At 51.9% G+C, this 21,405-nt stretch overlaps 1 protein-coding gene and 1 long non-coding RNA gene across 4 annotated transcripts in view; one reads left to right on the top strand and one right to left on the bottom strand.

The window, feature by feature from the left end:
* CADM3 (cell adhesion molecule 3) overlaps positions 1-21,405 on the bottom strand; it is a 29,415-nt gene that overhangs the window by 2,589 nt on the left and 5,421 nt on the right. Inside the window, exons 2-10 of one of the 3 annotated variants that reach the window (XM_040635890.1) lie at positions 9,480-9,581; positions 7,395-7,535; positions 6,744-6,896; positions 5,998-6,135; positions 5,497-5,667; positions 3,274-3,364; positions 2,686-2,855; positions 1,179-1,234; positions 56-181 (exon numbers count right to left, since the gene is read on the bottom strand). In XM_040635890.1, the coding sequence (XP_040491824.1) occupies positions 68-181; positions 1,179-1,234; positions 2,686-2,855; positions 3,274-3,364; positions 5,497-5,667; positions 5,998-6,135; positions 6,744-6,896; positions 7,395-7,535; positions 9,480-9,581 (1,136 nt within the window). In that variant the 3' untranslated portion in view covers positions 56-67. The remainder of the gene's footprint in view (positions 1-55; positions 182-1,178; positions 1,235-2,685; positions 2,856-3,273; positions 3,365-5,496; positions 5,668-5,997; positions 6,136-6,743; positions 6,897-7,394; positions 7,536-9,479; positions 9,582-21,405) is intronic. The other 2 variants (XM_040635889.1, XM_040635891.1) reach the window with 2 other exon arrangements.
* LOC103672064 overlaps positions 10,852-21,405 on the top strand; it is a 103,454-nt gene continuing 92,900 nt past the window's right edge. Inside the window, exon 1 of the long non-coding RNA XR_571060.2 lies at positions 10,852-11,166. This is a non-coding gene — a long non-coding RNA (uncharacterized LOC103672064). The remainder of the gene's footprint in view (positions 11,167-21,405) is intronic.

The raw sequence follows: 21,405 nt of genomic DNA, 5'->3' as shown, positions 1-21,405 counted from the left end.
CCCCCCCCCGTCACCCCCGCCTCTGACCTTTGTGCCCCCGGCCGCCCCCTCTGACCTTTGTGCCGGATCAAGTAGTGGCCGAGGAAGATGAGCAGAATGAGCAGCAGGAAGACGATGAACGCCACGATGCCGCCGATGATGGCGTGGTAGGTGCTGGAGGACGAGGGCACCGGGCTGGGGTCTGCAGGGAGAGGACGCACTGGGTCAGGCCTGGGAAGAGCCCCCGTCCCCGAGCCTCTCTGGCCTGGCCGTGGGCAGTCTAACACAGCCCGGAGCACGGGCTCCCAGCAGCGGAGTGGAGCGGATCCTACGCCAGAGGGCATGTGCCTTGTTTCGTACCCTTCTTTCTTACACGGCGTCTGGAATGCCATAATTACTAAAAAACTATGTATTTGTGAATAAATTGACAAATCTGCTCACACTCAAACCTTTAAATTGTGTTTCTAGCACTGAAGGTTTGGTCAAAGTGCATCCTTTTAACATCCACATTGTCTCTTGTTCTCGCTCTTGCTTTTACTTTTGGGGGTACCAGACTATTCCTTCTATCTCCCCCAGGCCCTCTTACCGCCTGTTTGCCATTCGGAGCTGGCTTCTCTACAGGGGCCCCCAACCTACTCCCCGTTGCCCGGGGACCAGACCGAGGGGGGCAGTGCAACACCGATGAAGCCGGGAATGGGGACTCTGACAGCACCTCACAGAAGGCCATGGACTGCGGCCGCTGTGTGAAGAGCAGTTCCGCGTTCCCGCCAGATCCCAGTCCTCCAGCCTGCCTCCTCCGGGAGGTCTTGGACTCCAGAGTCACGTCCCACCACCCAGAGGTTTGTGGGAAAGGCAAAGAGTTCCTTCATGGCCGCCCCCCTCCCCCACCCCAAGCTTCCTCCCATGGTGGCCAATGTCTCCGCCACCAGCTTAGAGAAGCTGCCCTCCACTGCAGCTTCTATGGGGGTAGGTCCTCAGAGCACACACCGGGCCAGGCACGCCAAGGACAGCACCGGCCTAGTCCGAGTCCCAAATATCCGAGGACACAGTGCCCAGGGCCAGGACACGGTTCGGATATGTCCAGAATTACATTAGCCGTAGACATAACTCTCCCACCCATGGGAGTGCTGCTGTTTTCCCACAGACTCAGCTTGAGTCTTGATGCCTCACTGACTCCTTACATATTTTGTCTTTCCTACCTTATGTCTCCTCAAGCTTGACTGGGCCAGCTTTTTGGTTCCTTGACTGTCTACGCCTAATTTGAAAAGAAAACATTTATGTTCTGGTTTTTTATGCTCTGCTTGGGAGGGGGGGAGAGGATGGGCCTGGGGGCTCTGTGATATGATGGGGTGGGGTTGAGGGTGTTGAGTGGGAAGAAGCAGAGGGACGTCACTCCTGTCTTTCTCCCAGGCAGGAGGTGACACACAGTCCACATTAAAAAAAAAAAAAAATCCTGGATAATTGTTCCAAGGCTATGGAAACGGAAACCCCTTAGAAAAACATAGCTTTTCCAGGGCCAAAATGACCTCTGGGATCATCAGTTACGGATCCCTGTCTCTGTTGAAAGTTCCTTCTATTCCTTCCAGGCTGCTGGGGTCAGGACGGCTCAGTAGCCGCCCAGAAGGAGATGCAGAACCCCCTCCTACCACCAGGGGTCAGCACTGGAGGTGGACGCGCTGAGACAGGACTGGGTGGGGGAAGGGGACCAGCAGGAGACCAACCACCAACCACAGGGGCCAAGCACTTTCTCTCCCCGCCCTGCCAGTCACCCTCAGAATGGCGGCGGGGAGATCTGGGGGCTGACACTGGTCCTTGCTGCTGGCATCCTACAAAAGCTTTGTTTGTGGTTCAGAGACAGCTCCCACGTGCTGAGGTCTGTCCCTGGAGTCAGAATCACCCCGTCCACACAAACACCCCGGTCCCAAGGTCTCAGGTCTCTTATCCATGGGAGGCCCGACTGTCATCACCCCATGGACTGAATGGGCATTTCCAGAAAGGGACCCTCTGGTATTCCCCCGACAATGCATTTCCCCTATTCTCAGTTTATAAGGTTTTCAGGCAGGACCCTGCTGCCGCTGGGATCTTCAAAAATTCTGCCCACTCCCCAAATAAGGGGACCTCTGTGCCAGCCTGTCACTGCTCCTGAAGCTGGGTTTTGTGGTCACACCTTTGGGAAGAACTTCAGAGAAGCATCACTAGTGTCTCTGGAAGATACGGCATCAGAGAAAATGCCCTGTGTCTCAGTGTCCTACAAACGTATCTCTGTGCTCTGCCTGGACCCACCCTACCCTGCCCAAGGTCTGCAGAAAGGAGGTGGCGGTGGCACCACGCATCCCATACTGGTCACAGGAGCGGCAGCCCTGAGACAGCCCACTGGAAAGGGAACCCCCCCACCCTGGCCCTGGCGAGACTCCGGGCCTAGTCACACAGAACTTTAGTTGTTGCTGCCTGGGGGGGTGCAGGGGTGGGAGGACGGTGTCAGGTGCACCATCATTGCCAAACAGGCAGACGAGAGCCCACCATCCTGCTGACTGCTTCCACGTTACACATTCCAGAGTGGACCTAGAGCCCAAGTCCCAGGCCCTCCTGTGGTGAGCCCCCTTGCCCCCGAGGCACAGCAAGGGGTGCTCTCAGGAGACAGAGACACAGAGCGTGGGGTGGGCAGGGAGGGTGAGGGGCATGCGGAGGAGGGCTGGGAGGGCTCACCGTTCACGTTGAGCGTGTAGTAGGCCTTGTAGCTGCCCATGTTGCTGGTGGCCGTGCAGCCGTACGTCCCACTGTCGCTCTTGTTGAGGAAGGGGAAGATCAGGGCACTCTCCTGGGTCATCTTCAGTGGGGGCACACTGCCCTCCTTCTCCCACAGGTACTGCTGGGGGCTGCAGAGGCAGAGAAATCACACGCATTTGGGAGAGAGCAGGCCAGAGGGCTGAGGGAACAGCAACAAAAAAATACCTGGGTGGAGGAAGTCAAGGATGGTTTGATACAGGCGCAAGGCGTTAAGGGGGCCACAGGCTCGAGCTGCTGAAGGGAGGGGTGACCCCTTGGGGTTTGACTTGGGGACGAGGGCGATTTCCTAACTTGTGTCTGACTGTGACTTGGTGGTTTCTTGGGGGGCCTTGGGAACAGCCAGGGAGGGCCCCCCTTCTGCTGCTTTGCAGGAGAAACAGGGGACGGATGGTGTGGAGCAGGGGCAGGGAAAGCGAGAGGCTGACAGTAGGGGGGAGATGGGGAGATTAAGGGAAGATCTCGTCTGAGGTGCGGAGGTGCGTGGGGCCAGGAAGCCGATCTTCTTACACGGGATTGCCACGCCCCTCGCAGTGCAGCAACAGCTTCTGGCCCTCGCGGGGGTGCGGGGGGTCTGGCCTGATCTTCGCCGTCGGTGTGTCTGTGGAGAAGGAAGCGGTGTCGGTACAGAACTGACCGTCCAGGAGAGGACCACGACCCCGCCATCATCCAGTTGTGCATTCCGGCTTCTACCCCCACATGTCTCAAGCTCCGGCGGGGCTGGGGACAGAGACCTCCACCCCCAACCTCTCGAGAGCAAATCCACAGTTGCTGCTGAGTATGCGTGGGATTCGCATGGCAACCTCGTAGAGCTAGGATTTCTGAAGATCTGTCTGTGGCGGGGACCAAAGGGATGTCCTCACAGCTGGGAAAGGATTGCTGGGTCACCTGTGCCTAGCACATAAGTGGGACTTCATACACATTTTTGATGGAACCAGTGAACTTGAACTGGATCGTTTATTGAGTTCACAGTCTCTCAATCCTTTCTGCTCTGCCAGGGAGCTTGCACTGGCAGCAATGTGTGAACGCAAAGTTGCATTTTCAGCAGTCCATCCCACTGCGCAGTAAGAGCTTCTCAACAACAAGAGATGGGGGTCACATTTGGGCTGCAAGAAGGCACTGCCACAGTGTAGACGAGCTCTGTGAAGGAATAATGGCATCTGCCACAGGCGCCCAAGGGCCACTAGGAGGCTGGGTCCAGATGGCCACACGAACAATACAGCCAGATGCTGGCTTAGCACCACGGATAAAGAGGCCGAGCTCCCCCTAAGGACACAGCCAACCTTAACACCCAGTTAATGAACACATTTCCCTCAGATCAAACAGGACAAAGAGAATCAGGCCAGGTGAGAATACGGGTGCTCCAGGGCCCCACAGCCCCAGAAACGTCTAGCACAGTGCCTGGAGTCTAGCATTTGTTGACTGACTGCTGATCACAGTTGGGTGCCTGACAGAGCCGTCTAGGGGGTTCGGACACGGGAAGGCCATCCTGAGCCCCAGACAGGGACCAGGGCCTGAGGGAAGGAGCCCAAGGCCAGGGCCCCCACACTCAGAACTACTGAGCCGAGAAACACCTACAGAGATAGAGAACTCTCAAGTCTGGAAGGGTCTTTCACAGCTACTTTCCCCTTGACCCGCACACTAACTCCAGGAAGCAAGCGGCAGCCACCGCGGGCCCAGAGCAGAGGCCCTGCAGCTGGAATCTGGGCTGCCAGCCGTGGCCTGAGAGTCTGCCAAAGGGAAAGTGACGCCACCCCAAGCCTGCCTCACGTTCCGGTTTCCGCAATGGGTCTGGCAATTTTAAAGAGCACCAAAGGCAGTCAGTCCTGGATCTTCCATAAAAAAGAAGATGAAGCAGTGGAGTTATTTTAGGAAGATGCCCAGCCTCTAGGTAAGTTAGGACAAGAGATGCATGATCTTATAACGCTCTGTCTTCTGCCTTCGTACTTTCTTTTTTCTTGGTTCCCCCACTCAGAAAATTTACAAATTCCCTCAGGGCATTGTGGAAGTTTCCTGTCCATCCTCAAGGCAGATTCCACAGAGAAACGAAGACCTTGGAAAGGTTTGGAGTTGTGACCACGACAGTGGTCACCATAGGTCAGACTAAGAACACTTGCAGAGCTGGGGCTGAGGAGGAGGACCACAGGAAAATCTGGCATCCTGAAATCACAGTACGTTGGTCTAGGAAGAAGCCTTGGGGATTGCCAGGTTCATCGTCTCATAGAGCAAAGGAAGACTCAAGGTCAGTGGCTAAAGCCATTTTCTAAACCGCACAGAGCCTGTAGCGGTGGGGGGAGGGGAGACGACTTGCATCTCCTGACTCCTGGCTTGCTGCAGGCACCACTAGAGTTTCCCATCTAGCTGCATAACCCTGGCCTAGCTCAGGGCTTGGTAAACTTGTCCTAAGGCCAAATCCTGCCAGCTACGTGCTTTTGTACATGAAGTTTTACTGGAACCCAGCCACACCGATGTGTTGACATACCGTTTAGGGTTATTTTCCTGCAGCAACAGCAGAGTTAAGTAGCTGAGACAGAGACCACGTGACCCCCAAAGCCTCAAATATTCGATATTGGGCCCTTTAAAGAAAAGCTTGCCGACCCTTGGCCTGGTGCTGTCACCCCTCGACTCATCATTTATCTGTGCACGGCACTTCACGTATAGTCACGGGCGCCCCCCCCCCCCCCGCCCCCATCTCATACCTGATCCTTCTTCACCCACAAGCCCACCACATACACAGGACTTCGATGCGCTGAGAGGTCGACCTGTCAGCCCCCTTTAGAGACTCATGGTTCACAGAGCACACGACGTCCGCCCCGTCGTCCTCCCGGGAAACCTGGAATGTCACTGAGCTGCTCACGGTGAAGGTTTTACCATTGGGATCTTCCTGAACGCGGGTTGGTTCTCCTGGAGTACAGAGCAGACACATACACGCGCATACACACAGACACAGAGTGAGCCCTGACACACAGATACAGTGTGGGCCCCACGGCAGACACACAGATGGCGAGTCTCAACGTAGACAAACTTAGAAAGTTGTGAAATGGTTATGTACACACAGGGAGAATGTAGGCCCTAAGACACACACACACACACGCACACACACACACGAGTGTGCACAGAATATCTGTCCTTCTCCTTCTGCACCATGCTAATGTGCACATACACAGACATGTACCCCTCTCTCCTCACCCACCCCTCCACCTCCTCCTGAACCCCAAAGCAGGGGGACCTTACCGTGGAGCTCTTGGTCGCCCTTCCGCCAGGTGAGCTGGGCTGCAGGTTTGCTTCCCGAAGACTGACAGTTTAGGGTAGTTGTCTCCTTTTCCCGTAATGACGACTTGTAGCCAGTAATTATGGGCTTCTGTGGGATTCCTGCCATGGAGGGGGGATGGCCAAGATAGGAAGGAGAGGAACCATGAGGTGACCTCAGCTCTCCCTGCAGAGATGGCCTCTCCTACTTTGGTTTAGAATGGGTAGAACACTAGAGAAATCATCTTTCTCTTTGATCTTCTCCCTAAAGCCCCACAGGGAAGCTCTGATACGTGACCTGACACCCCACAGCACAACTGGCTGGCTAAGGAAATGGTGTGGAGCCCAGGGGAGCAAGGAAAGAAACGGAGACGGAAGACCCAGGTAAGAGCACGTGAGCAGCTGGGTACTTGGACATTTGAAGCACACACTGCAAGCACTTCTCGTGTTTCCCTCATCCAGTCTTGGGAGGTACGTGGAATAGACATTAGCATCCTTCGATTATAGGTTAGGAAATTCAGGCTCAGAGAGAGTAAGCGGTTCCTCCCAGAGCGCACAGTAAGTAGTGGAGAAAGGATCAGAACCCAGGGCACTTCGCATTTTGTTCCACAGCCTGAAGTTTTCCCAAACGCTTGGAGACTTGCCTGGCCCCTGGCTGCCTGAGGGGCTCACCTAGGAGCTGCGTTTGCAAGGAAGCACGCTGTGGAGCCCCTGGGGTTGGGGAGCCTCACCGAGCACAGTGACGAGGGACTTGGCAGTCCTCACAGGCATGGTGAAGATGGAGCAGGTGTACTCGCCCTCGTCCGCCAGGGCCACGTTGCTGATGCTGATGCTGAGCTCGTGGGGAGTGGACCTAACCAGCTGGATCCGATTATCACGAAGGGCTGGAGACATCGGGAGAACGGGAAGCAGGGCTTTTACCGGCACTTTTCATGTTCATCTTCCAGTCCCAGGCCAGCATCTTTGCGAGAACGGGTCTAGCGTGGTTTGGGGGTGGGGGGGGAACTGCTCCTGAGTTCGAGCAGTCTTTATGTGGTCAGTCGCCTTCCTGAGCCACTGGGCAGGGACAGCAGCCTCAGGGACGCTCAGAAAAGTAGGCTTGAATCTCGTGGGCTGCCTTGTGAAGTACTCGGGGCAACCCTGACACCAGCTAAATCCTAGGTCTCCTTTGGGAATGTCGCCACTGGAGGACCCCGTGGGACCCGCATGGCTCAGGTCAGAGCTGTACACTGTGGTTTTTCTGGAGCCTGGCTTGCTGCCTCCTCAAACAGCACACCTTCCCAGTTCCCAGCCTCCACACCCCAGGCATGTGTTCCCCCGGGCTCCGCAGACCGCTGGTCCAGCCCACAGTTGCCCCAGAGAGAGGAGACCTGGGGCAGTACCTCTCTTCTCTCCAAAGTAGAGAGTCTGCTGGGCAGGGTTAGACCACTGCAGAGACGAGTCCTCATGATCTTTCACTTGGCACTTGAGCACCACGGTGCCGCCGGCCACCACTGTCTCATCAGAGGTCCAGGGCTGGCTATCTGCAGGAGTACAAGAGGGTCAGCTTCCCGAGGAAGCCCCGGCCCCTCCACCCACTTCTGGGCCAATGCACGCCTCATCTAACCCAGACGGTCCAAGGCCCGGGTGTCTGCATTCTCTTAAGGCGTCGTGGGAGAAGGAACAGAGGTGGTGGGGAAGGGGAGACAGACCTTATTTCCTCTTGCTTGGAATACATAGAAAAACAGTCACTTGTTGAATGTTTGCTGAGTGAACTGACAGGGTCACAGACATTTAGGGGAATAAAGGCACCCAAATCTACACAGAGCACAGCACATGCTTCTTTCCTGAGAGGCTCTGCCATTCACCTTGAAAGCACACACACGCACCTGTCATTCTATGCTCTGCCTTCCTGCCTCCGCCTGCCTGTACGAGCAAGGACAGGAGAGACGGTTGAGGCCAATAATCCCAAAACTAAAAGTGAGAAGAAGGCCAAGACAGCCTTGGGTCCCACACTCATTTACATAAGAGGTAGCTGATAAAACTGTGGGGTAAGCAACCAAAACGATTAAAAAAAACAAGAAAGAAAGAAAAGCTGAAACATGTTGGCACAGACTTTTCAATTCCTCCCACCATAACTTCCCTTCATCGTCAGCTCACACTCNNCGGTACCCAGACAACCAGCCTCTCCACACACCAACCCAAATCACCCCCCTCCTGTTATTTTAGAGTAAAGGATTAACGTTTCCCTTCCATGTGATGGAAATACTTGCTCACCCTTCTCTCCTTAGGCAAATTAATTAGAAAAAAAAAAAAAAGTTGGCCTCCGGGAGTCCCTCCACCTGACATGGTTCCGTGTTCCCCTCGGCGTGGCTTCTGCTCCCCATGCGGATCCCCTCATCTCCAGGACTGACTTGCTGTGACCCGAGAGCAGCGACCACCGCAGGACTAAATTACGCAACACCTTCCAGCTCTGATTCTGAAGCACCCGCACCATTCCTTTGGAGGCGCTAACCTAGGTAAGCAGCATTATTCTTCTCTGAATAGCAATTGACTTCCTGCGTTCCCTAATTGAGTAATTTTAAACAATCCCCATTCTCCCCGGCACTGACCTTACCCCTGCCCTGTCTGTTATTCCTTTCCTCCTTGGTCACCAGAGCTCCGTTTCCAAGAAATACATAATGGAAATGCTCCTAGCAGAGAAGGGGCCCCGAGGAGAGAAGGTGGCATGTGCTGGGCTTGATAACAAGCCCCTGCGCTTCGGGGTGTCCGTCTCCACGTTGGAGCACAAAGTCTGGCCGCTGGCTTTAGTGTTTAGAATCATCACGGAACTGAGGGGGATCATCGGGATCATGGCATCCAATTCCCTCATTTTACAGATGTACACAATGAGGCCATGGAGGTGGAGTGATTGCCTACCATCATTCTATGACCAGGGACTCCAGGGGGGACTACGGCTCTGTTCTTCGACTCTCAAGGTAGTGTGGCCTTTTCAGGGTAATGCTCCTCAACTAACCGTCTAACCTGAAAATTTAAACAATGATTTTAAGATTAGTGAGCCAGAGACGGAGCTGGCTGACGTGATTTATCCCTTAAGCATCTGAAGGCGAGGTTTGGGAAACCTTTCATTTACTGCTTGCCGTATACCAAGTTTTGACGAGAAATCCTGTTATTCTTGGGTCCCTTTGAAGACTTCTGCCTCGATTGTGTCTTCCAGAACCTCTTTAGTCTGAGTAACACCCTCCTCCTGGAATCATTTTATCTTGGGAAAAAGGTGTAGGGAATACAGAGGTCTCTGCACTGGAGTAAGGGAAGAGGCGGGGGTGCAAGAGAAGTTGGTGGTGTGGAACTAAGAACTAAAATGTCGGATGGAGCTGTGTGGTAATGAGGGGAGTGAGAACATAGGGCAGAGGCAACATGAGTGGGAGATGATGTGAGGATGGTTGAGGGAACCGAGGGACGTGGAGATGAGGGGCCTGGATTCTCACCTTGACTGGCCAGCATGTCAGGGCTGCTCCAGACTGTGGAGCTGATGGCCTCGCCGAGTGGAGCCAGAGTTCCCAGCTCCAAGTCCTGCTCCTGCCAGTAGCCTGGGGAGAGAATCTCCATCAAGGATGAGCCCTACGTATTTGCTGCTACTGTTTGGGATACTTTGGTTGCCGGGGGTGGGGAGAGGGCAGGCCCTTAATGCAAAGTAGGTTCTCCAGGATCCCTAAGAGAAGGTGGGTTTCCCACAAAGGGGAGAGATTATAACTAGAGCCCTGAAAAAGGAAGTGAGCTCTTCCTCCGAAGGGGGGGTCTAAGGAGGGTGCTAAGTTTTACCAGTCAGTCATACAGTGTCAGAGCCAGAAGAGACCTTAAAGATCCTCTGGTCCAGTTCTCCCACTTCACAGATGAGGACAAAGGTTAAAAGTCACTTGGTGAGGTCATCCCAGAAAAAGAAAGACAAGCGAAGGCTTTTCATTCCTTATCCAGGATTCTTTCTGCTAGACCATACTATCTACTAAAATAACAACAGGTTTAATAATTAGAAAATACGTTTACTCTTAATCCTTTTAACGGACCCGTGAAATAAACACGCCGGTTCCTGTTCTGCCGCGTGGAAACAGGATGAAGTGACTTGCCCAAGGTCATACAAACAGAAGAGCAAAGGCTGGAACTTTAACGCCTGATCCCAAGTCCAGAGGTCTGTTACTTTCCTGCGGAGGCCCCTACCACTGCAGACAGACCTCGGCGGGCCGGCGGCGGCCACCTGCTAGCGGGCGCGCAGTTAGCGCTGCTTCTCCAGCGCCCGACCCACTGCCCACTTGATCCCCCGGCTCTGCTCCCAGCCCGTCGCAACAAACCCCAGGGCCTGAGTCACCGCCTCTCTTCCCGGCCGGTGGGCCCTGCACCCGCCGGAGAAGCACCGCACGGAGCCCAGGGCTCGCGTCCCCAGCTCCACCCGAAGAGGCGGAGGGACAAAGAAACCCGCCACAAGAATCTGCCGAGTCTCCCGCCGCAAGCCCAAAAGTAGCCAATCACGGGCGCGAAGCTCAGTGACGTCATCGGCTGCTGAGCAGAGTCCCGAGCGGCGGCGCGTCCCGGGCCGGGAGTCGCGGGAACTTGGCGCGCGGGGAGGGAGGGGCCGGCGCTGCGCCGGCGGTGCTAGGGCGGGTCGGGGGCCGGGGGTGCGAGACCAGGCTGAGAAGTGGGCCTGAAGAAAGGGGACGGGACGAGGGGGGGAATTGTGGACTCCAAAGGAAAGAGGAGAAGGGACAGGTTGAGGGGAAGAGCAAGGGAGGGGAGGGAGGGGATGGCGGGGGTGGGCGAGGCGGAGGAAGAGGGTTAGGGCCCGAGAGAGCGCCTTAGAGGGTCGCCGGCCTCCCCTGGTCCTCACACGCATTCTCCAGGAGATTGGAGAAAACACTCTCTTCCCCAAGAGGAGAAGCACATTGCCCAAATGGGGAGGGAGAGGAGAGACAGCAAAAGCCGGGAACCCGTGGAGAGAAGTAGGCAGCAAAGGGGACGGGAAAGTGCTGGTGAAGGGAGGCAAGAAGGCTGAGGCTGCCAGGAGAGGCGGCCGGTGCTAGCACAAGGGCTCTCAGACCCCGCAGTGCCCCCCACCCACGGGGTGGCCAGGCCCTGGCCCTGCTGCTTTCTGTGGACTTCAAGGCTGGAGGCAACCTGACGCTGGTGAGTGCTTCATCTTCTTTTCCAGGTTGTGCATTTGTGGGTGCTTGGAGACAGGGTGGAAAGCCAGATGGGGGTGGTAGAGGCACAGGGAGAAGCCAGAGAGTGCTCAGCAACCTCCCCCCCCCCTACTATGTGCCCTAAGTAAGCACCGAACAGGCTTTTGCTCACGTGAGCAGAGGGAATAGCCATCTCCTAATTTGGCACAGGACTTCTCAGTTTGCAGGGTGGATCTTCAGCCACCAGTTCATTTAATGACAAAACAACCTTGAGAGAGAGGCAGCCAAACAGAATCGCTTCTTAGAGATGAGGTCAAGAGAGGGCCAGTGACTTCCCTAAAGGCACACAGATAGCACACCTTTCAAGAACCCTCTTTCTCTCTCCCTTGGCGCTCTCAAAGCTTTTTCAACAGCTCCTTTTTCCTGTGGCATTTCTGCCCATTGTATTGCAGTCCACTTGTTTACTTATCAGTTTCCGCATCTAAACTTTGAGCTGGTTAAGAGCAGGGGCCTGACCTTATTCATCTTTGTATCTTCAGCTCTTAGTGCAGAGCGGGCTCTCGGTGCATTAAATTGGCTCTGGTCATTCATTCAGACATACCTGGCTCTGTGCTCTGTTTGCAGGCAGGCAGAGGCTGTATCTGCCCAGCAGTGGATTTCATCTCCACTCTCCTGCTCCTTCTTCCCTCTGTGCTTTTTTGCTGCATTCCCTTGGTTGCTTTTCCCCCTGCTTCTATTTCTTTCATCTCTCCCCTCCTCCATTTTGCTGGCATTTTTCTCCCCCTTTATAGGATGAATATGTGAAATGGTAAGGCAGGGCATTCAAACCACACTGAATTGTTCAGATGAGGGGTCTGATAATTCAAATGAATACTCTCCAATAAATGGCATATATTGTGTCTGTAGATTTCCAGGGAACTCGCTCTGGTTTGTAGTGTTTTAAGAAGCTGGCGAACAGATAACTCTGTGTGTGTGTGTGTGTGTTTTCTGTCCCTGCTGCAGTGATAATTCTCCCTATAATTCTGAAAAGGACTTACGATCTCATGTCTTCTCTTGAGAACTGTCTGTTAGTATGCCTGAAAGTTTTCTCACTGTTCTTACAACATTGTACACCTGTAATGATAAATTCTGAAGGGCCAGTCCCCCAGCAGCGGACGAGTGATTATAATGCTATTAACAGAAACATGATAAGTAGCAGAGATTATGACTGGGGCTGCAAAAGCCTTGTGCCTTTGGGTTCAGATTGTGCGGATCATTTATGACATCAGCATGAATTCCTTCCGTGGACTCCAACTGGAAGGGAAGACTCAGGAGCACTCTGAAAGGGTGGCATGGCCTTTGCAGTGGCCACATGGAGGGAAATGCTCTGCTCAGGCAGGGACACAGGAGGGAAATGCAGACTTTGGACCACAGAGCCACTTATGAGGGGGGCTGGCTACTCACAGGGAAAAGCAATGAAGAGATGCTATTCAAATGGGCCTTACTGTCTTCCTGCTTACAAGCCTTCACTGACTTCCCATCATCTGCAGATAATACCCAGATGTGTTAGGCTGGCCTTCAAGATCCTGGGCAGTCCGATGCCACTGTGCCTTCCAGCATTGTCTTTCCTTTATTCTACCCATATCCCAGACATGATGCCAGTTTGGGTTTTCTATAAACCCTTGGCTTTCCTGCCTACGTTCCTTTCCTACGATAACCCTGCTGAAAATGCCCTCCACCCATCTTCACACATTTAAGCCCTACCCATGCTTAAAGCCTACTATCTGTGACACTTCCTGCAAGAAGTCTTCCTTGATTGTCCCAGATGGAAATAACTTCTGGTTTCTCTGCGTTGCAACACTTGATCTACTTTTCCAAAGTTGTGCATCACTCTGTGTTGTACTGCAAGTTTGGCTTCCCTCCTAAATTATAAAGATTCTGCAGGTGGGGTTGACATCTAATTCATGTCTGTATCCAGCACTGGCTCTAATGCAGCATACTGCACATGGAAGGGGCTTAATAAACAAATATTTAATAAGTGGATCCAAGATGCTGGGCGTCTTCTGTTGTGAGAACTAGGCTCGGCATCTGCCAATGAAGAGGAAACAGCAAACCAAACAGGAGGAGGAAGAAACAGGACAAAGGAGGGAGTATTCCATCCAGAGGCTGAAGCTCTAGAAGCTACAGTATGGTGGGAATCGATATTTATTGATCACTTTGTGTGTGTCAAAGCCCACGTTAGGTGCTCTATAATCATTATCCAGAACAGCCCTTTTTGATAGGTATTATTATGCACATGTTAAGGATGAGTTGACTACGACTCAGAAAAGTTAAGTAACTCAGCCACGTGATGGAGCCAGTCAGTGTTGGGATGGGACAGCCATCACTGAGACCCCTCTGACCTAAGAGCCCAGAGTTTGTGCACATCTCGGCTGCACTCCCTCCCTCTGCAGAAGTACGCATTTGTGTGCGTGGTGGGGGGTGGCAGGGGTCCTACGAGTAAAGATTCCTTCATGTGTTGCTGGCTGGCCGGCTCGCTGAACAACATTCACACTCCCCATCTGTAAGATGGTCAAGATAACAGTGTAGGAAGTTGGGAATGGGGGCTTGTGGTGGTGATGGCTTACACCCACTGAATTTCCGTGTTAATTGGATTTCTTCATGTGGCTTCATCTACACCTCCGGGGGATACTTCATTTACCCCCAAGAGCCTTACAATGTGGGACTTTTCAGTTAACCAAGCAGCAGATGTGTCTAGTTAAAACTAACAGAATCCCCTCACATTTTCATAGGACTCTAGTGTCTGGGCTGAAAACAAAAAGAGTGTCTTGTTTGCCCTCAGTTGCCTTGGGGGTTTCTTAATTCTTGGTTTATTTACCTGTGGGTTCCAGTATCTTTAGGACTCTTGGCATTTTAAAGGACAAAGTAGCCCTTTCACCCACCCACGTCCTTCTGATTGATTGTTCACATTAAGAGTAGTAGAGGTGGGAATTGGAGACTTACCAATGTGCCCTTGAAAGCGCAGAGGCACTTGTGACTCTGTTTTTCACTCATAACACATGTCCTCACCTGTGGTAAGTGCTCAATAAATATTTATTGAATAAACAAATGAGCGACTCATATGAATGAAAATGTAGTATGTCTCCTGTCTGAGTGATGCTAGGAGGGAAGTCTAAGAGAATGGGCCAGTATAAGCCCGGATCGCTTGGTTCGTGTCTCCCCTGCCCTGTCTGTTCTGGGAGTCCACGGTGCATTGCCCTCAGGCCCGTGAACAGGGTCACAGGTGCACAGGTAGGATGCTGGGACAGGGACGGAGCGCTCCCATGTTACCATTGCTGGCCTTGCCAGCACCTGGGTCCAGAGCTTCACGTCCCCGACTAGAGAAAACCAGCTCCCTGAGTAGGAGTTGATGGTGATGGTGATGGTGATGGTGATGATGATGAGTCAGCATTTCTAACTCCAGAGTTAAAAATATTCTTCATCCCAGCCTACTTGTTATTCCTCACGACTACCATGACAGGTGGGTGGAGGAGTGTTATCTCCAAGGGAAAAACACACTGGGGGCTGTGGCCCGAAATACCGAAGGGACCCACTTTTAGGATCGTTTACCCACACCTTTGCCAGGCTCCCCGGCCAGGGGATCCTACTCTGATTCTTCCCTGACCCGAGCTACTAGTGAATTCTTGTGTATGTTTGGGTCACACACAGAAGAGAATGGGCCTGGCAAAATCAGATTTAGAACTCAGCCCCTGGAGCTTTGCTGTTTGCCCAGAGCCACACGTTTCTTTAACAGCGAATGTCTGATTCTGCATCTGGAGGAAGGTGGGCCAGTCCCATGTGAGTCCTGATTTAGATGATAACTCCGAGATTTGGGGGGAGTCACTTTGACCTGAGAGACTTGAGAGCACAGCACCCTGATCAGAAAAGGACTCCTTTCAAACTTTTACACTTGCTCGTGGGCTGCCAGCAATCACGCTACTTCTGCGGAGGTCAGACTCTTACTTCCACCTTCTGTCCCTTTCTAACTCTGTCCTCCCCCGAGTTCTCAAGCCCTCCTCTCGGTACTATAGTGCAGTCAGACAAAAGCTGGGGCCATGAGCTGTGGGAGTGGTTCTGTCATTTGGGATTGTCTGTCTTTCCAGGTGTTTTTCCTGCTTTATCTTGCTCCTTGGGGATGGGCCTCTGTCCCCTCACAGGCTGCAGGATCGCCTAAAAGATGCCCTGGCTCAGCTCAGATATGCTCCAGCTCACATTTACTGCGGGACTTCCCAGCTCAGTCACGCTCCAGCGGCCTGCCTCCCTCACCTAGGCCTCCCCTCTACCCTCCCTGTGGCGGGGCCACTGAGCCCTGGCTCCTTGTTCCCTCCCTCCATTCTTTCTGTTGCTGTCTGGCTTTTCGTCCTGGAGTCTTGTTTATCTCCTTTCCCTCTGGCTCCCAGCAGCCTCTTGGGCCCAGAAGGCACTACTGTCTCTGCTTTGCTGTACTGTCCCAGGAGGCAGGCAGGATGTAAGTGAAAATAGACGGTAAATAGGATGGGAAACAGAACCTTCACTAGAAGTGCCTGTTATGCTGATTTGCCCCGTGGCTTGGTGAAGCGTGGCCAAGAGGTTCAGATTTGCAGAACCAGGGATCCTACACTATTAGATAATCCAAGAGATTTAGGTTTGGAAGGGGCCGATCCAGGCTCCAACAGGTTTATTACTGAACGTTGGCAGATGCCTTTTGGTTCCATCCTAAGCAGGTCATTGAAAATGAAAGGCTTTTGTTTCCTGGGCTTGGAATGGTGTGCGGCTAAGCTTTTCCAGGCTGAATGAGGAGGAGGGAATCTTTGGGTTAGTTGGCTAGCTCGCCTGTGGTAGGCGTGAGGGTGGGGTTAAAACAAAAAGCTTATCTGTGTGTTAACCCTCTTTTCACTAAAAAAAAAAACAAAAAAACAAAAAAACAAAAAACCAAAAATCAGAAAAAACCCCCAAAACACCAAAAGCAAACTTCGTTATTCCAAATGTTTTGTCTTACTCAAATGTTAGGAAAAATGTACCAAACTACAATATGTTATGAATAAATGTATTTTGTATATTTCCTAAAACCCAGCCATGGATTTGCATGTCTGGTCATTTTCTACTGACCCCTAATGGCCAGAGGTGGTTAATCCTAAAATCTTTTTGAGTCTACCACAAAGAGAATGGAATTGATGTCCTTTCTGACCCCCTCTTACCAAAGCTGAGTAATTCCTCTCCTCCTTCTGTTATGCCTATTCCTCCCCAAAATATTTTCCCCTCTATCATTCTTAGAAGCATAGACTTTCAGAGTTGACAAGAATCCGAATAGCATCTAGGGCAAATCTCATTTTAAAGAAGAAAAACCAGGGCTCAGAGAGGTCGAGGAACTTGAGCAAGGCCACACAGGCAGTCTGTGGAACCTGTGGCTAGAAGCCCGTCTCCTGTGGTTACTGTCATCTGAGAGCAGCCCTGTGGGCCAATGGAGTCAGAGGTTAAGTTGCCAGCTGGTGTGATTTCACTCTCAGTGACATCTACCCTCCCTGCTCCCCATCTCTCTGTGTATGGTAGCAAGGCCCCCCAGGACCTGGGACCTCAAAGGAGGTAAGCCTCCTGAATGCCAGGCAGGTTAGAGACAGCATGAGGTGAGGTGCGAGCTCGTGAAGAATGGCGTCTTCACAGACTCAGGGCCTTACTGGCCGCTTCCAGGTCTCCCCAAAGAGGACACCAAGGGGCAGAAGGCGCTTCCATGCCCTCAGATGTGAACAAGGCTGACTGAGGACAGGCTGTGTGCGCGCACGCGTGTGCTGGCATCTGGTGGTGGAGAGCCGCGGGGCGCTGGGCTGACCGTGAGGAGGGGGACGGCGGCAAGAGAGGAGAAAGCAGAGGAGCATGTCCTATTCTTGAGCTCCGGAGAAAGAAAAATCTGGAGGCAGAAGTGGGCTTGTGGTAGGCTGAGGGCCCCCTCAGAGACTTAGTTAAGATTCTGAGGAGCGGAGACTGGGAAGTGGGTGGCAGAGAAGGAGGTGGGGACAGCTGTTGCTTTGATTTGCTATTGAGTCAGTGTTCTCGGTGCATTAGCACTGGGAGGGAGCCCTGGGCTGGCCCCCAATAGAAACAAGCCCCTCTGTAGCCAGTTCTGCGTAGTAGCAAGAACTGCGGTTGGGAGACAAAGAGGAAGGGGATCTGATCCCAGAAGAGCCCCTTCCCCGGCTTAGCTCTTTCCTTGCAGGACTGGGCTGTGTTCTGTGGACAAGCATCTAGTGTTCTGGACTAAGAGCCTGGGAGGGGAGGAGGCAGAGTGAAGAGGATGCCTCAGGAGGGGCTGCAGGGAGAGCGGCTGGGGTCTGTGCAGGGGGCTGTCTCATCCGCTGGGGCTCAGGTAAGCCCGCAAGGCCAGGCATGACATCACTCCCTTGACGGTAGCTCTGAGCCATTTTGGGAGTGTCCGTTTACCCCACCTCCTCACTTCCTTCCCACACACGCTCACACACACAGAAAGCAGGACGCGTGGGACCCGGGGTCTGCATGCTGCTGCAGGAGTCAGGAAGCCGGACTTCGTCTGAACTCTGAGATGCTCCCCTGAACCGGGTCCAGGCGCTTCATAGCCCTCCCCTAAATTTACCTTGCTGCTTTCACACGTATGGCATAGAACTGGGGAGAGTTCTCCCACCTCAGAACATACTTGAGAAAGGAACCATAACAGGCAGTGTGGAGTAAGCGAACGCACAAGCCCACCTAGCTCATTGGACAGTATGTTTGTGGGAAAGGAGGGGCTGGGAATAGGCAAGGTAGCCCAGGGACATGGGAGAGAAATGAAGAGTGGGTTCCCCAAGGCTGAGCAGCCCCAGCCCGGGTTGCAGAGCCTCAGTGCCTGCTTGAGGGCATGGATGGCCTCCCTTTTTCAACAGGCTCTGTCTTACTCTCCTTGGCTCTTATGTCCTACTTAAGATGTCTCAGCCCGATGGCTTGGTGTGGAGAGAGAACAACGCTGGGGAAAAGTTTAATTTGTTAGAAGTCAGGCAAGAAAGGATTCATCTCTGCTGGCTCTGATTTTACTGACTAGTTTTTACTGTTTCCCTTCACTGGGTGATGAGAGTCAAGGTGTGGATGGCAGGTTCAGGGCAGTGGGGAGGAGCATTACATGAAGACAGATGTGTTCTGCTCTGCACACCCACACTGCTCCAGGACCCCTCCCTTAGTCCTAACAGATTTAGTCTCTTCCTTTCCCTTTTTTCACTTAAAAATGTATTTTCCAGAAGGTAGCACGTTGTTCAATTAGCCTTACTTTGTGCCTTCCAGGGGGACTTGAGCGCTTTGGTGAAACAGACACATCCTTCTAAGCCTACGGACTTCACAGTCCTCACAACGGGGACCCACAGATCTCCTGTTCTTTTCTTAAACCTTCTCTGAGGAGGGTATATATTCAATTTTCATTCTCCACGATGCACATATATTCCAACCTAGTCACCCTCTTTCTCTTATTCAGCATGTGTCCCTCAACACACGACACACTACAGTTTTCAACTATTCATAGCTCTGTTTTTATTTTTTCTGACACAAACACACAGCTTTTCTTATGACCCAGATACAGAGCCCTTTTCCCCAGCCCATTATTAGTCAGAACCCCTTACTTCCCGAAAACCATATGGCTTAAACTCAGAGATTCTCCCCAAAGCAGAATTTAGGCTCTCTATTCTGCTCAGACTCCCCAGGAGAGGGACAGAATCCTCTCCCCTCCCAAGGGCTGAGGCTCAGGCCATCTGTCACTGACACTGGACTCTGGGGCTTGGAAACCAGAAGAGAGTTGGCATGAAACAGCAGTTGAGGATAAATGAGAATATGTGAGGCCCAGGGGCTTAGTGGTGGTGGTTTTTTATATTTGTTTGAGATGGTAGGATAGAGGTTAGAGGAGAAAACACAAAATATATGTTTGGAAAGATTTCATCCTTAGGAATTAGAGTAAGAGTAAGGATGAGTACAGTTGTCCTACTGTCATTTTTGCATTTGCTGAGGGACAAATGATTAGGAGCAGATGGCAAAACTGGCCTCTCGTTTCATAATAAGGAAAGAACTTGGCTCTAGGCTCTTCAGAGGTTGACCTAAGCCGTGCTAGGTCTCTAGTTACTTGTCGTCAATGTATTTATTAGAGTCTTGCTGGGTTTCTAAGAAGTATCAGGTATTTAAGTCAGAGACGCCAGAAACCAGTTCACCCTCTGAAGCTTTTTACCCCGAGGTTTTGCCTGGAATTCTCGAGTCAGGATTGGAAGCAAAGAATCAGGGCAACAGAAGACAAACGTAGGAAGCCAGGGTTTGCACGTTCACCATGAAATCCGGTATTGGAAGTACTGGTTCCCCACTCTGCCTGGCTAGTATCTGGGATTATATGAAGGAAGTGCAGAGCTAAGTAGTGGTTAGCTTAGAGATGAATGGCTGAGATATCAGCCTTCATTTCTTGTTCTTTTTTCCCCTAGGGCAAGGTGATGCATCTGACCTTCCTGACCCCGACCTGGAAGTAAATGAGCCAAAGGTGCTTATAATTAGCAATCAATACACAATTAGTGCAGGTCTAGCTGGGGTAAGGACAAATAAATCCTTAGAGAAGACTACATTTTAGTTCTTTATATTATTTAGCTTTCTTATCATTCTCCTGGAGACAGAGAGAGAGAGGTTTAAGGAATCTCAGAGGGAAGAACTCAACACAGAAGAATGATACACATTTTGAAAAAAAAAAAATGTTGGAAGCTCTGAATTAGAATCCTTTCTGAAACATGTCTGCTGTCCACGAGAACAGGGGGCTCAGGGAGATGAGTAGATAGGAGATACTCCAGCTGTTACTGTAACCCAAATTCTGCCTTCCTGAAGGCTCGCTCATGGAGATAAATCACTTCCATTACCTGTCCTTGAGGAATGAAGTTTCTCCTTGTTTCACATGAGGAGATGGAAGAGGGGCCCTGGAAATTCATCCTGGAACCTTGCCTCCCCAACTAGATTCTGCTGTAGGTCATTCACCAGTGTTAACTATCATAGGAACTATTACTAAGAAATCGATACGGGGAAATCAGCATTTAGGGGAAGATAAGCTTGTGTAGTTCTGAAGTGATGGGAGGAATAGGCTGTCTAGTCTCAGACTGGCAGGGGCTGAGCATTCTCGGCTCCTTGCCGCATTTGACGTCATCAGCATTGGCAGATAACCCAAGAGAGTAGCAGAGTCCAGTTTGAAGATGTGCCTCTTGAGATTTGGCCAAGGACTTGGACTCTGGGATAAGATGGTTGTATTAGTTCTGTACAAGATGGTTGTGAAGATGGGCGACGTGAGTCAGGGTTTTGGTATTTGTTTTCTGTGCCTCTCATATATTAAATTCCTCCCTTATCTGTGCGGATAACCCATCTGTATGTATCATCTTTGTATTTACTGCTAAGGTTGAGGGAAGAGAGAAAATAAGCACCATGACAGGACAGTTTGAGTTGGTCGTCAGGCTCAGAGTGGTGGTAAGAGGGGCGTACTTAGCAAACTGAGGAGGGCACATTTTTGCTTTCCACACTTACAGGGCAGATGTGGTAATACTGTATATGACCAATACTGTCTTGATCTAAAACAGGACTATTTGTAGTTCTGTTTTTCAATTATGACTCCACATATGGCAAAACATCCAGTTCTTCTGAGGCCATCTGAGGTCACTGTAGGCCCTCGTCTCCTGAGCATTTCAAACAGCTCATCTTCTCAACCTCAGTGTTACTTGCTCGTTCTGCCCCCCTCTTACAGTGGTTTGGATGGTCGTGAGGACCTTTCGTATCTGTATCGCAAGGTTTGTTCCCCTCTTCCTGGTGGAGCAGGTCAGGGATCATAGCCAAGATCATGTGTGTTTGTGGTGAGGGGAAGGAGATGCCCCTTAGGAGAGGTGGAGCTTTGGAAGTTTGGAGGGAGAGCAGGACCACGGAGAGCAGCAAAGAGAGCTTGGAGTGGCACGTGGGGGCTAGCACCATGGAGAGCTCAGAGCTCCAGTTCCTTCCTCAAAGAGCCTGGGAACCGGGATCATGGGTTAAGGCAGCCAGCTCTCCAGAAGTCATACTGAAAACACAGACATCAGGACTTCTGTCAGGATCATGCTATACCCATCACTCGCTCTGAAAGGCCTCCTGAAGTCCTTTGTTTGAACCTGTCGTATATACACCCAAGCTCATATAAAAAGTGAGGACCACCACCAGACTGAGTTTGTCAACATGAATTTAGTAATTATGACAATTACCTGGGTATTAGTGGTGG

Source organism: Ursus maritimus, unplaced genomic scaffold, assembly GCF_017311325.1.
Source record: "Ursus maritimus isolate PB19 unplaced genomic scaffold, ASM1731132v1 scaffold_2, whole genome shotgun sequence".
NCBI lineage: Eukaryota > Metazoa > Chordata > Mammalia > Carnivora > Ursidae > Ursus > Ursus maritimus.
Note: the sequence above shows the minus strand (reverse complement) of the source record. Positions and strands in the feature narration are given on the sequence as shown.